At 39.4% G+C, this 16352-nt stretch overlaps 1 protein-coding gene and 1 long non-coding RNA gene across 4 annotated transcripts in view; one reads left to right on the forward strand and one right to left on the reverse strand.

The window, feature by feature from the left end:
• LOC139788603 (uncharacterized) overlaps nucleotides 1-16352 on the reverse strand; it is a 126855-nt gene that overhangs the window by 87792 nt on the left and 22711 nt on the right. The gene's annotated exons all lie outside the window — the stretch shown is intronic.
• Nucleotides 999-10208, forward strand: KRT23 (keratin 23). Its single transcript, XM_071728668.1, has 8 exons — nucleotides 999-1525; nucleotides 5121-5203; nucleotides 5992-6148; nucleotides 7376-7537; nucleotides 7636-7761; nucleotides 8370-8590; nucleotides 8997-9028; nucleotides 9671-10208. Exons 1-8 carry the CDS (start codon nucleotides 1109-1111, stop codon nucleotides 9772-9774), a joined length of 1302 nt encoding a protein of 433 aa, XP_071584769.1. The 5' UTR covers nucleotides 999-1108; the 3' UTR covers nucleotides 9775-10208.

The following is a 16352-nucleotide window of genomic DNA, read 5'->3' on the forward strand; positions in this document are numbered from 1 at the left end:
TAGAACTACTCAGAACCCCAATAACCCCAGCCACTGCCATGGGAATGCTTCACAAATTATCACCTTCTTATCAGCATGAGCAATAAGAAAATCTTTCCAGAAGCCAGACTGGCTTGTTCTATATTTGACAGAAGTTTGACATAAGGTTACTGAAACTTCTGAGAAAGACTATTTTTGCATGACAGACAGGTCAATTTTTAGGGCTGGTAGCTTTAAAAAATCACTGGAATTTTTTGAATTCATATTCTAAACATTTTCTCTAGCTAAATTTATAAATACCTTAATAGTATTAATACTAGGAACAGCAATAAAGTCTTGTATTGGTTTCTATCTCAACATGACTTGAAATATGACTGCACCTTGAATCATGAGAAAATCATTACAAAAGATTGTTCAGTACCTATTTTTCATGTTTTTCAACTGTAACTGGGAAGCTGAAGGAACAGCTGGGCCTTACTCACTTTGGACTGGAGTTTTAGTCCAGTGACAGAGGTTGGATAATTTCATTAAAGCCTCACGTCTCACACAGGCTGAAGCTGTTTGGTACTTTAATGACAGCTCAATAGGACACGCCGGGTTTCAGGATTCACAGACTGCTGGAATTCTAAAGCCTGAGAATTCTAACAGAAAGCAAATATCTTGAAAGACCCATCCCTGCCCCAGATCTCCATTTATTCTGCAATGGACGATACTCTTCTCTTCATAAGGAGGAAAGCAGAACATGTTAACTACAGGGTTAGGCAAAAGACTGAAGCAGAGCTGATCCTGTTCCACACCTCCTGATTTTAGCCACACCTCACTATTACAATATGAAAAGAAAAAAAAAAAAGAAAAGAAAGAAAGAAAAAAAAAACAAAAACCAACCAAAAGGAAAGCAATCTGGTATGCGGCTGTGATTCCAAATAACAACAACAGTGTGTGCAGGCTCATAAATGCTTCAGAATTGACCAAGAGGAAGCACGTTCCATGATGACACAATCTTGTTGCTGTAGTCATTCATCGAAGGGAAACTCCCACAGGAAAAGGCATAAAGCTGCTTAGGGAAGGCTAAGAAGCTGCTCAGTGCTAGTCAGTCAAACATTGGGTTAGATTCACAACAGAGCTAAACATGAGTACCAGCCAAAGCCCTTTTCAGATTTTTTCTGGGTCCCTCAGGGGTAGTTCAGGGTGTGGTTTGGCCCAGCAAGGAACTTCTTACAGACCTTCAAGTGCAGATGGTGGTGCTAGCAGCACACATACTTCTTTCAGCTCTGCCAGACCCCTCTGGCTGGCTGCTGGAGGAGGGGCACCTTGGGGAGGCTTCGGCGAGCACCATGGGGAAAGCATCTTCCTGGGTGGGAATGAGAAACAGACTATGCAAAACCTGAATGACCGTTTGGCTGCTTATCTGGACAAGGTCCGTGCCTTAGAAGCAGCCAACGCTCAGCTGGAAAGCTGCATCCTAGAGTGGCACAAGACAAAGTCTCACGGAAAGAGGCATGACTTCCACCAGTATGAGCAAAACGTCACTGACATGCAAAGACAGGTAAGTCAGAGCTGTAAGTGACTGTCATTCTTCTTTTAAGGAATCTGGGTACTCATTTATGCTGATGGCTTTGCTTTAGAGAAAGTGAAATAAACCCTCTCAAATGTTAGAAATAGTAATGGAAGTGGCTACAGGACCTGGGCATAAACATTCCTTGTGTTCATAAGGAGGAGAATGGGGTACAAGAAGGAAAGGCTGGAAGGAGAGAAGGGGATTCTGCAAAGACTGGGAGAATGCAGAGGTTTGTCTGCTGCTAAATGTTCGTTTCTGTACATGAAACTGTGGTTTCAGTAACTATGTCTGGCAGAATTTGGGCTTTTTGACTGCACATGTATTCCAGCAAATTAGAAAGCACCCAAGCTGCAGAGACTGCCTTCTTTCATGCCTGCTGTCCTCAGACATACTGGAGCATTTCATTTCTTTGATTCCTGTGGCAGCAGACAATGAAACTACCGTAGTTTTGGGTCCAGTGAGCTTATGTAATCAAATGGAAAAATTCTTCATTGTAATTAAGAAAATAACAGTGACAAATTCCTTGTGGATGTTTTCACTGTAATTAAAAGGAGAATTTCTGGTTCTTGCCAGTAGTTAATATTAATGTTCAACAGTAACTCTTTCAATCTCCCAAACTCACGTGCCTTCAAATTTAAGTATAATATTAATCTGTATTCATAATGAACATACTTAGCACTGTAACCATCTGTGTGACTAATGAGTGTAATTAACTTCACATAGCCATATGGGGCAAAACCCAAAGCCACTTCAAATGTGACTGTGTCGTTTTCCCTTCACTTTTTAAAATATTGTTACTTGGCATTCTCAAGACACTGAGAAATTTCCATCAAGAGGCTTAGAAATGGTTATTATCCCAGATCTTGGCTGATTGAGGCCAGGGACTCAGTCAAACTCCCAGCTCACTGTTAAATGTGTTGCCTCCAGGCAGAAGATGAGGCACTCCGACCACAGACAACGTGTAAGCAGAGCCAGAATTGTCATCACCTATTTCTGTTTTAAGGATAAAGAAAGGTCACCAGTCTCCAGACCTGTACTTGAGATCTTTTTTTTTTTTTTAAACTGATCCAGAGATTAGAACTTGTTTATCAAGAGTATAAATGTGTTCACGTTGGTTTGGAATTAATAAATCTGAAAGATTTAGGAAGACAGTAAGACTAACAATGTAATTCTGATTAGGTAAAGACCTCAACTGTGAACAGGTGGTACTCAAAACACTTAAATTTAACAGCACCACTTAAACAGCTCTCACAGGCTGCAGGCATCTGTCAGACTAAGGGCTGCCTCAGCCAGCAGGTACCGAATGTGATGCTCATTTGGGAGGAAGGGCCCCTAAAGGATTATTTACAGGCAACAATTCAGTGATTTAACCCAGAATTTTTACTTTATAAATGACTGCAACTAGCACCATGACTGCCAGTAAAATGAATGAAAATATAGTATATAATTATCAGCAATCATTAAATTAATTAAATATTAATTAAAAAGGTGAAACTAATTTAGCACCTAAAATGAAATTTGGACAAAATTTAGAATCCTATATCCAATCACCCAGAAAGTCAGCGAGGTACTGCGTGTTTAAAGCTGGAGGCATATAATCACTTGGGTCCTACCTTTTGGATTACACTCCTGCCTGGATGCCTGAATTCTGGAGGAACTTGCCAGAGAGAGCAGTAAGTTGCCTTGCTCCAGCCTGACTGTACTCTAACTCAGATACAAGCTAAACCAGTACCAGTAAATGTCTCACTCTTTCTCTGCTAAGAAAGCAAATTGATTTACAGAGTATTCAAGGAGACAGGGTGAATGATGTTGGACAGAGGACAGAAGACACTGAGGAAGAATCCAGTGCAGGAAGCCTCTGGGGAAAAAAAATACTTAGAGAAGGAATTTGAGCGTATTCCATATATAATAATGTGTGAGTTCTTAATTAAGTTATCTGTAAGTTTGTGGATGGATGTTCGTGACGTACCCATATTCTTGATGGATGTAATGAAGAAATCTGTATCATCATAATCAGATAAATATTCCCATTTGGAATGCACTGCCAGCCAGCACAGCAATCAGGGTCCTATAGCAGTTGGAAAACACTGATGATTGTTCAGATTGCACAGAGAGAGTCACAAAGATTTATGTAATAAATGTGCTTCTGTGTTGCATGATTATAAACTGGCACAAAGCTGAAGAACTCATCTTTTCCCTTCTCATTGCTTTATTACCTTCCACAGTCAAATTTACCATCTCTGAGGCCAGATTCAAGAATTGTCCCTTCTCTGACAACAGTTTCCAGGCAGTGACACATTTAGGGTACAAATACACTTCTTCAGCTTGATCATGTCCCAGGGCAGTATCCAAGGCGTGCTGCTTATTGCTCAAGAACATACAGTCTGTTAACGGATTAACAGATTCCACAGGCACCTTCTTTTTTGTTATGAGAGGTTAACTTTTGACACTTCAGGACAATTTTGTCATTTCCTTGTTTCTTTGTGATTCATTTAGGTGTGGGGAGATCTATTTCAAGGTGCTGAGAGCTCTGTAAATGGCTTATGATCTCTGTACATCCATAAAGCACCTTGTTTTGCTATGGAAGTGCTAAGTGAAAGTTGCTGTTGGAACAGCAGCCATGCTTCTCTTCCCCTTTTTTTAGAAAAGACCATGATGCCCCCCAATTATTCATTCCTCTTAATTATTTATGAGCCCCTGCTAGAATTCTTTTAAGGACTTTTTTTGCATGGAATATTGAGCTTTTCATATTCAGATCTACAGTTCAAAGCTACTTCATATTAACAGGGGTTTAGAAGTCTTCATTGTATGTTGAGTACACTAAATGAATGAGGCAGTGCACTTCCTCTGGAATCTTTTAGGGCAATTTTCAACATCCCAAAGCAAAATCAGAAACATGAGTTGTTCTCCCCATGCTGCTGGACAATTCAGTACAGGTTCAGGGGAATAACTGAACCTGCTGTAGTAACAAGATGCCAGTGTTAGTCCCAAAATTACAGTCCCTGAGACTCCAGATGGAAGCATGTGGTGGACTTGAGGGATCCTGCTCAGGAGTTATTGCTACCATCATCATTATGCCTCTGCATTACAGCACTGCTTCAGCAAGGGGTTTATGCACACAATTACTTTTTAGCCTATGTTAATTGCAGCATTTTGATTGTACTTATACACAGCTTAATGGTTCTTACTAAAATTTGTCCTAAAGATGACCAAGGCTGCCCTTCCAGCAATGTTAAACAGAATCAGAATCAGTTCACAAAAAATAGAGGAAGACAGTGGTTGTTCTTCTGTAATAAACCATGAAGTATGTGTAACATTACTGATATCCTCTCCCTGGCCAGGAATAAGATGACTCCTCCTACTTCATATCCAGAAAAGTAGGACAAAGAGAATGTTAAGATTATGGATGAAAATTGAGAAATGTCTAAAGGAATCAGGAAACTAAGCTTCTTTTATTCATTTACCCTCCTTAACATGGGAGTCCTACTATTTAGATGTTTGCTACAGGCAGCAGGGAGTCTCAGCCAGTTCACCATCACCATACAGCAACACTGAGTCTCCTGTTGGATTCTCTGTTTTCCAGATTGAGGATGGCAAGATCACCAATGCCAGTATCCTTTTACAAATTGATAATGCTAACATGGCATCAGAAGACTTCAGGCTCAAGTAAGCTCTTCTTTGGTTTCCTGATTAAGTTTGAAATAGGATTAAGTAAAATATTGCTTTTTCTTGATAATCCAATATGAATCTGATTTTTCAGAGGTTTTCAGGTGATACTGAATACATGCAATCAATGTAGAACAAAAAAAGAAAAAAAAATAATAAAAAAACCAGCAGATAAAAAGGATGTAAAAACCACAAATGATTGCTGAACAATCTTGAGTCACCCTGTTTATGATACTTAGTTCAGGTCCTGAAGAGCAGGTTTTACAGCAGATGCTTGATACTTGTGACAAAAGGCTTTTAGAACTGCCATCTGGGAATCCAAATTAACCCTTCTCTGCACTATGCTTCTTCAGTCCAGCCCAAATCTGTTTCCTGTATTTATCAACTCTTCTGTCCAGCTCTGCAGGAAATACCCACCCTTCAGTATCTTCTGCTTTGGAGTCTCCTATGTGCTGCCAGTAAATGGGCCAGAGCTTCCTCAGCTACCAGCACAGTTTGACTTTTCAGTACATTGCAGAGAGATAGTTCTCAGACCAACTAAAAAGATAAAATGCTTGGACAGAAATCTTCCAGAAATCTCTGCAAAGAAAAGGAATTTACATTTCTGTATGTTAGACTTCTTAAGAAGTCTAGGTCTTCTTTTTCTGCTTCTTCTTCTATACTACTTCTCTCCAGTTGCCTAAATAGAAGACTTAAGGAAGCTTACTTCTCTTTGATATGACTTTTACAAGAGGCCAGAAGCAATCTGTTCTCAACACGTGTGCTTTATCTGCTTTTTTCTGGCAAAGGTATGAAGCAGAGAAGTCTCGCAGGCAGGGAGTGCAGCTGGATGTTGAGAACCTGCGTAAGGAACTCGACGGTTTGACCATTATTACAACAGATCTGGAAATGGAAATTGAAGGCTTGCGAGAAGAGCACATCCTCAGGAGGAAAGACCATGAGGAGGTAGAAAAAGTTCCACCTGGTAACATCCTATCACACAAATCTTTGCTACTGTGTAATTAACTTTGAGTGAGATCCACAATCTATAAATGGGATTGATGATTCAGAACCCAATCGTGTGTCTGAAGAAGCCAATAAGAGTCAGATAAGGCACAAAGCTTGTGTACTACTTTAACAATTAAACTGGGATTTCAGGAAGGATAACAAATTGCTGTATTTTCTCCCAGACTCTTTACCAGTCACCCACCCATCTGTCATGCATAATGGTCAGAAAAAGATGCTCTGAATTCTTACAGAGCTATAACATAGTGGTCTCTGTAATTCCCACATATACAATACCACTGCTTGACAGAATGCTGTTCTCACTTTGCTCAAGCTGATGCTGTTTTCAGTTATTACCTAACACGGAACCAAACGTCCTACTTAGTATCTGTGGATTATTAAAAAGGAGAATAGAAACACAAGGGTTACACAGCAGCAGGTGAGGCTGTCTTTGGCTGATGTCCTGTGATGGCCAAGGATACAGCTAAACAGCTCTGATAAAATAGTCCTTGGAAGGAGGGCAATCATCAGAGGCATCAGCATGTCCAGTTGATCTGCATTTTGGAAGCCATGATGTCATACCTTCAAATGCTTCTTTGCCTGGGCACTTTTGAAAATGGTACCTAGCACATAAGATTGTGCTACACCAAAAGGAATGTTACCATACCTGCTTGACTTGTCCTGTAATTATGTTGTTTACACAGTAATTATATGCTTTAATCCAATTATTCCTTTAAAAATTACATAGAACTTTTACATTACTCTACTGTAAACTTAGTTATAGTTCCATAAATATTCACATACAGGGTAAGAAAGATTAAATTACTGTTAGATTTTCAACAAAGGTTTTGGTTTCCTAGTAGATTAATAAATGAAAAATGCCAGTGTTTCCTCATTAAGTATGTATCTCCCAGAAGCAGTATATGAAGAGACCTTTTCACGTTTTTCACTCTCTATCAGAGTTCTGCCACAGAGGCTGATACCAGTCACTGGTTTAAATCACATCATGGTATTATCCTTGTATAAAATTTCCAAATAATGTTCTCTGAATATATATAGCATTTAAGCTACCATAGTGAAAAAAATATTCTGTATATTGTGAGAGGAACCGAAGACAACAGGACAGGAATGAAAACTTTCCACTTTCACAAGCAAGTGTCCTTGTTTCCTCTGCTAATGTATGAACAGGATATGGAAGCAAATCGTTCATCGCAAGACTTCAAAGTTAATGTAAAAGTAAATGCAGCACCTCCTGAGGACTTAGCCAAGATTCTGGCAGAAATAAGAGAAGATTATGAAGCCATAATTGAAAAGAATCGTCGCAGCCTCGACAATTGGTACAAAGAGCAGGTAGGAGCTGTTGTATGCTCTTTTCAGAGAGCCCTGCTGCTGTACAGGAATCACCAGCATTAGTAAACTTTGATATCTCTCTCACTTTTGCTCCCCAGAGCACAACCATGTCCTTGGCAGCAACCCCTAACCCAGAGCAGATTCAGCGCAACGAGAACGAGATCAAGGATCTGACACGTACGTTACAGTCCCTGGACATCGAGCTGCAGGCACAGATGAGTAAGGTACCTACTGCTGACATCTCTGCCTGCTCACTGGTACTTCAGATATTCTCAGAAATTGTCACAGACCAATTCTTCATTGACATCCATGACACTAGCATACCTTTAATGTAGTTATTAAAGTATCAGTGAAATTAAAGCTTGGACCGTGATTGACCACACAGAATATGTAAAATAAAATCAGCAACTATCACCAAGAAGTAAAAAGAAACATATCTCTCCTATTATAATGCATGCGGTATTTGAACTGTGAAAAATTTTGGTGGGGAATCTTCATAAATATGACTGAGTTCTTGTAGTTAAAGCTCACATAACTATGACCTGGAGATTTTGGAGCAATTCCGGACAGCAAATGCAGAACAGATACAGGAGCACAGATTTGGAGCAGGAAGAATATGTCAGGGATAAATAACTCAATTTTTGTCTCTCTCTATGTTCACATAACACAGCTTTGTGATTCTGCTATCTTCACATGAATAGCAAATGCAGAAGTGTTTAAGTTTATACAGTTTTAACCTTGTAATTTTCTAGCTAGAGACCAAATTTGCTGGCACTTCTGTATTATCTAGCACATAAATACTGATCCTGGTGTTGGTATTCTCCTCTGTCAGAAACACATGCTGGAAGACACCTTGGCTGACACTCGGAATTACTACGCTGCTGCACTTCAAAATATGCAGCAGATTATCTCCAAATGTGAGGAAGAGCTCAGCCAGGTTCGTCATGACATGAAGCAGCAAAACAACCAATACAAGGTTCTCCTCGGGATCAAAACTCGGCTGGAGAAGGAAATCTCCACTTACCGCCTGCTGCTGGAAGGGAATGTTGACGGGTAAGGCAAAGCTGCCCTGACTGGAATAGATGAGAAGAGAGTTCTCATATTTGGGTTATTTATTTGTTTGTTTATGCTTAATCAAAGCTTGTGAGCTCCATACTACATCAAGGGTTGGTATTTTAATGTGGTGGATCATAATAAAAAAGCTTGAGCCACTTAGTATACAGAGAATCTTGTACCCATGTAATTTGGATCACTTAAATTAGTATAACTTTTTATTTTAAAAATATAGAATTCTACAATCTTACAGCATGCCTATCCCAGCATAGGAAAAAAGGCTTTGATTTTTTTTAAACCTCTCTTTGTAGTGGAATGAGGTCTCCTTAGATCAGTGAGAAGAAAGCGATTAGTAACTTACTGAAATTAGTATAATTATTTTTTCTCTGTTTTATTATCTTTACAGGACAGCACAAAAATCTGAATCAAAAGCTAAAGGTAAGAGTCCCTTATTTTATTCTCTATGGTGACTTTTAATTATTGTAATTTCCAATCAAATTTTACTGAGACTAATTTTAACCTTATATGAATGAACTCTGAAAGGTTCCCATGGCAGTTAGTTCTCCTGTAGGCCATATTTGAGAATCACTTCAGTGATCCCTTGGCCTTGTGGCTCTGCAGAGGACATTCTGCTGTGTCCATCCACTTGGGGACTATCCTCAGACTCACCTCAGTTAGACAAACACATTGTCCAAAGCTCAGACTCAAGCCCAAAGCTTTCATGGTAAAAAAGGAGTCAGAGAGACTCCATTTGGTGACTAAAATAGTGTTAGGGCTTGAGAGCAAACAGAAAATCTGCATGTCTGGAAACTCCTATTCTGGCATGAGCGTGGCATTTAGGTTAATCTGCTCTGAAGTTCCATTTGCATTGGCTGGGGTGCAGCTGTGTTGTTCATTTGCCCTGACCTGGGTGACTTTCTGGCTGTGCATTTCACAGGGAGCAATGGCAAATATTAACTTCAGTAGAAACATGTAAAGATACATCAGGTAGCTGGTAGTAAATTACTGCAAATGAAGTTTCCCTGCATCACCTTGTCTCAGCATTGCTTTTTGTCTAATTAACTTTTCTTTTTCTTTCAGAACACGCTGGGCTGGCCAGTCGGAAGATCAAAGCAATAGTGCATGACAGTGTGAATGGGCAGGTGGTATCCTCCACCATCAATGAGATCCACCAGCAAGCATGAAGGAAAGCATTCTGCAAACACTCTGCTAAACACTGACTTTCCTAGCAGGAGAAAACCCTTACGTGCTGTATGTTGGGCTTCTCTGTGTGTAAAACAGGGATACTATAGTGAACTCTCTCCTAAAATCATTTGAAGCCTAATAATGAAAAGTGGCATACCAGAGCTAGGTAGAGCTGATATTGTTAGTTTAAAGAGCTTTTAGTCATCAAAGAACTGAAGAAAAGATTTTCAATGAAAATAACTGGCTGGGCTGGTAATATATGTATTATGCACATCTCACTGGGGCATGAATCTCCATCTGTGAGTCATTTATTGCTCTGCAAATTAACTATAATTTAAAGTGAATAATCTTACAACTTTTCTCTTGGTCTTACATCTCTCATCATATACCTCACTGCAGCAAATAAATTCCTTCCCATTGCTTGTTGTGGTCATTGGAATGTCTGATTTTGCTCTTTCTTGTGTATACACCAGCCCAAAGTGGCAGTGCTGCTGACATAGGTCAAGACTGCAAAATCTTCACTGTTTCAGTTATAAAACTGAGAGGACACAAAAAGAGGAGACTCAAATCACAGGTGACATTTACATAAGGAAAACTTTCCTATATCCAACTCTCAATGTCACCATTTCAAACAGCATCATTAAGAGGACTGCTGTAAACCTTGCTAAAATAATCACCCTAGAAACATTTCTTCCTTTTTCTGTGTTAGAAAAAATTTCTCTGTGTTTACACAGTTTCCTTCAAAGATTGTAATTACTTCTCCAGATAAACTCATTCTTTCTCAGTGACCTATTTAATTAAAAAAAAAAAAAAACCAAATCAAAACATTTCGATTATTTCCTCTCATATGAATGCTTATTGGTTTTGTGGAAGGATTCTGTAGTCAGGACAGACTGGTACCTGCAATGCATACTAACATCTGGGGAGAGGCTCAAGTTCTTTAGCCAAATCCAAGCTGCTGCTTCTTGCTCCCATCAGCTCTATCACTGACTCAGCAGGAGACCCTAACTGCAATAGCAAAATTTCCAGTAGTATCCAATGCTGAAAACTGAGCAATAAAAAGAAATACATTATTAAGAATGTTTAGATGAAGCAGGCTGTAAAGCAGAATGAAGAAAGGCAAAATGGAGCATAATGAGTGTCTGTAAGGATTTGCATTCCAAAGTCAATGTCTGCATACAAAACAGGGTGTTTAGGGCAGTCTCACATCCATCAGCACAAATGTCATTGTGCTCTTTCATACCTACTCATAAGGGACGTCCATAAAGGATTCCTGTTACCTGCTTTGCTTTGAACCAAGGCTCACAAAAGAAAGCAAAAATTTCAAAGAAAACACAGATTTAAAATAAACAAAGCCCATCTCCGTGATGCAGTGTTTTCTTACTGGCATGTTAGGACCAGTTCACGACTCCCCTTCGCCCCCCCAACTCTCCACCCTTGTTGCACAAAGAGATCCCAAAAGCATTGAATGGATTACCTAATTGTTTCTTTAAATTGGGTAAAACTTGTAACACAGGATTAGTAACTCTTGGCTAATTAGCAATGTCCTTCCTTATGGCATACCAGATCCAACAAGCCAGACCTGGTGTTTGTAGCATCTGGACAAAATGTGCTTAAAACAAACACAATTTGCTGTGTTATTTAAAGCTATATTCATGTACAGAACATGACAGCATTGCTGTGCTTCAATTAACTATAAAAACTTCCAAGCAGCCCTTTATTTCTAAATCAAAGGGAAGTATCTATGCTTTGTGCTAAGTTTCGGTTGTGCTTAGCTACCGGGAAAGAAGAAGGAAAAAAAAAGGCTGAATTTCTTTATAGAATGTGCCTGTCCTTATTTCACACTCTTGAGCAATGCATTGGCTTTACTCATGTCCCAGTGTCCCCTCATGCCCGCCCTGTGTTCCCATGTCACACTCAGCTATGGCCCAGTCCAACCAGCATTGGCTAAAGATAAAGAATTCCCACTGCCCCCAGTGCTTTGGTGATTTTCACCTCCTCTTACCTCTGCCTCACTGCATTCTGCACTGCTCAGACCAGGACAGCTCCCAGGACTGACCTCACAGCTGACTCAGTTTACCACCATCAGCACACAGCGGTGGCTCTGACACAGCCACTCAAGTTGCTGTCTTAGGAAGTGAAGCAAACCAATGAGACCTTCAGTGAACAAGCACTAGTTCCACCACATTCTGCTTTCTAAATTAAAGCAAGTATCGTATGGCCAAAAAATGCTGATTTCTTGAGATTTTTTTCATGGCTTTAGAATACTACATATAGTTGCAAATTTGCTTTTAGTTGAACAGCTTGTGCTTCAGTGTCACCAGCCATTTGTTGCCCTGGATATATTGGCTATTCATTATTTCTGATTCTGTGTTCTGCTAAATTAGCCACGTATTTCTAATTGTATATAGGGAAGGCCCACACCCTAAATAATAGACAATAATACCAATATTTACCACTTGCATGCATGTTAGCATTATATCCTCACAACACACCGAGAGATGAAGCTAGGGAGATAATGACTGGGGGTAGTATTAACATTCCCATTTTATTGCTTGAGAAATTGGAAAAAGAGATGACAGAACTTGCTCAAGGCTGCAAAGAAAGTCACTGATAGCAATGAAATTAGAACTCATCACTTCACAACTTCCACTTACCCCAGCTATTAGATAACACAACTTCCTCCAAGAGCCACTCTGCAGTTACAGCAACACAGGCTGTGTCTGATGGCACCAAAGAGATAACCTGATGGATTCATTTCTGGTGCTTACTGCCAGTCAAGATCCTGCAAAAACTTTGATGATGTTCTGCAATTCACGTGTGCCAAAACCCCTACTGAAACGGGCCCTGCACAGAACACTTGGCCTCGGTGTCTTTGGTGATATGGAAATATTTGGGAAACTCGGAAAAAAAAAGGCATATGTGCTTCTTTTTCTTAGTTTCAGATCAGTGACTTGAAGGAAAAGAAATCTTCAAGAGCGTGGCATTATTGCTTGAAAGATTATTTTATTAATTCCTTGTATTAAACGACTTGAACTCTGGTAGCTGGAATTTTTTTCTGCTTTCAGTACTAAATACACCCAGAAATGTGATTTCAGCATCAAGGAAATGGCTGACCCAGGCCCAAAGGAACTGCAATTTTTAAAATCTGAAGTATCATCAAAAATAACATGCTCAAAATAAACATATTCTGCTTCCCATAAATGGAATAGGACAGCACAAAACACCAGTAGAAGATAATTTCTAAGAAGAGATTTCTAAGTCCAAGCAAATGATGTAACAATATCTTTGCAAACTAACAAGACTCAGGAACTCAGTCTATAAAAGGAGGCTGAAACCATCAGCATTCCCAAATCACTCCTTGCAGTTTCACCTGCCATTTAAGGAAGTCCTGCACTAAATAATCCTCCAACCTGAGTTCTAACAAGCTTGAATGCACTCCAGAACATGTGTGAGTCACAGCTCATTTCACTTGTAGAAATGTGAAAACCTATTAAGGTATATTACAATAGGCAGCTTTGGTAAGTGAATTGTTGATCCTCTGGAAGAAGTTTGCAATGAGGTAATGCAGTAAGGGCTTGTGCTATTAATCACACATTCTTTCTGGTGATGTGGCCACACATTGGCAGTTTTCTTTCTTATTTATGAATGAGACATTTCTGTAGAATGCAACATTTTTGCTTTCTGCCTGCCTTGTTAATGCAGATGCAAAACTAATGGAATAATTTCAGAAAGAGAAAAAAGGAAATCTAGCACGTATAGCACTGCCAAGAGCACTGTTTGTATGCTATTATTGAAGCAGAGAGAATAGGCAGAAGAGCCAGCAAAGCATTTCACAATGCCCACACCCTGACCTATAAAGGTTTCTAAAGTTTTGCTGGGAGATGCCTGTTCCTGTGCGTGAATCATTTAGAAAAGGGAAGGAACTATAAACAGAGAAGCAAGGAAAGAATAATGCTTGAGAGGCCTGCACCCCTCCTTCCCTCCCCACATCCCAAATTACAGAGCAAAAGCATTTTAATTATTGACTCCACTTGCACGTTTGGCTTTGTGAAATTACAAGTAATTTTTATTAGGTATTGCTTCCTCATAATTCTTTCCTCAATACAGTTTTTCATTGCTTTTAAAGTTGTGTTTTTTAGATATTTTTAATTGCATGGCTCTACTGAAATGACCAACTTGAGCCACATATCCAGGGGTTGGTATAAAATAATTTTTTGCAGAAATATTACATTAGATGTAAGCATTGATGCATTACAGTTTGACTGCCCTTCTGATACACACTCAGAGCTGACAAAATTCTAGACATGACCTAATCATGCAACAGGTGCCTGGCTGCTTCTCCTGGACATATTAATTTGCCTCTTGAAAGTCTGAATATGCATCAGAAGCTTAAAGGCATAAAATCATAACATCAGCTGTGGTAAATACATTTTCATTAAGTATCTACACTTCAGGGGTAAATTTTTTTGCTTTCCATCATCCTGAGGACAAGCCAAAAGGAGTTAATTTGATAGGCTGTTATCAGGCTCTATAGAAAGCAAAAATAAGGAGGAATATAATTTAATTAAGAGAAAAAGTATTTTAATTTAGGAGAATAATTATTTGGAGCAGACAGGGAAAAGAAGGAGAAGCAAAGGAGGTGAAGAAGCTGACAAAGTACACAGTACTTCTTTAGAACAGAAGTCTGCTACTTTTAGAGAAAGAGTACCAGCTCTAGCTCAGCTCTCCACCCCTGAATCCCACATACACAAAATTAAAGCATAAAATGCATAAAACAAAAACACTGGAAGCAACTCTTGCCAGAGCAGTTTCAAAAAAAGAAACATGTAATGTTGCTGCAAGCAGCCAGAAAATTGTGATTTTAAAGTTACCAGTGCAGGGATAAAAAAATCACTTTTTTATTCCTTCTTAGGAAGACAAATTACCAATTTTTGGAAGCCATTTCAGTGCCCAGGCTCTGGTTCTTAGCAGATCTCACCACCAGACAATATCAGGTCAGTTACCACAACACTTTGTGATTGGGTGCATTCCACTGGAAATAATATTGATGATATGCAGAAAAAAAAATAAAAAAAAAGAAAGGAAAAAAAAAGAAAAAAACCCATAAAAACAAAACCAAAGGGAATTTTTCTTTAGTGTCTACATCTTACTGTTGTCTGAAAATTAAGATACTCCAGCATAAGCCATAAAGCAAGGGGCATAATTCAAAGGGATAATAAACATTCCTCCCCTCAAAAATTCATCTTTCAGGATTTAGAAAGACAGCTAATACTTGTTGCCATTGCTTACAAACACACTGCCATAGACAACACTAAACTCTTCTAATTACAGCCTGTGGCTGAGAAGATAAATATTGCTTTAAACATTTGGCCACAAGAGTTATGCAAAAATTTTTTTCTTCTGGATATAGGAGCAGGGAAGTGGGTAATATGTGAAATTTTGTTATGTAATGTGTGAATTTCATTAACCACCTTCAGCTTCCAGCATGGGTTCCGCCGTCGGAGCAGAGAGCAGGCAGGCTGGCACACGTAACTCTGTTAGGAAGGCATGTGGTGGCCCCTAGTGACAAGCAGCGATACACACAGGTTGCCTCTGCTCCAGCTGCCAGGCTGGGCAACTGCTCAGGAACCTCTCCTTTTGCCAGCACTGCCTTCTGCCATACACTTTAGGCTGGTGAGCAGCTTTTACTTGGCAGTTCCTGTTGGAGTATTTGTGTGCTGGACACTGGGAAGTGTAGAGACTTCAAAAAGGTTATACAAATAACCACAGGAGTTATTTTTCTAAACAGTTAGTGAAAAAATCTACATAAATGTGAAACCCAGTGATGCGCTGTGACTGGACAGATCTTTTATGGTGCCAGTATGTGCACATATTTGCAGAGGGACAAGAAAACTGTATTTGCTTACTGAATCATAAACCTGTAACATTTTCTCATGGATAGAGAACTATTCCAGCATTACAAAACTGAGAAAAACAGTAAGCTGAAAAATCCTACATTTCATTGGTTTTCTCAGAGCCCTGACACCTCTCAGTTGCACATAATTTTTACAAGGGAAAAAGATCTGCCTGGAAGTCTTTTAGACTTACATTAGAGCTGACACCAATATTACTTTTGGGGGAGAAGAAAAGACAAGCTTCATTTGTATGGCCTGCAGCTGTTATTGTTGGCACTAAAATCTGATTCTGCTTGAGAGAGCAGCTAAGACAGGAAAGGCAGCTCCTGACTTTAATTTTCAACCTGTGGTCAGGGCAAGATGTAACCAACACAATGTCCTATGCACTTCTCCAAGATCTGAACACTTCTATAACTATCATACTACTTAAAGTAATGTTTTAAATTTACCTCTCCGGTCAAAAGCTCAAAGCAGAAAGACGTAAGGTGCACTGTTTCAATGATTTGGTTATTTTTATTGGATGAAAGACAAAAAGGAGAGAGAAATGAGGAAAAAAAAATACATGCAAGGAAGACAGTTCAAGATCTTGTGCTGCAAATGTTCAGGGCTTAAATCCTGAGAATCCAGCTGAGGTAGGGATATAATCAGGACAACTCTCTTGTCTGATCACATTCAGCATA

This window comes from Heliangelus exortis, chromosome 29 (assembly GCF_036169615.1).
Source record: "Heliangelus exortis chromosome 29, bHelExo1.hap1, whole genome shotgun sequence".
Lineage (NCBI taxonomy): Eukaryota > Metazoa > Chordata > Aves > Apodiformes > Trochilidae > Heliangelus > Heliangelus exortis.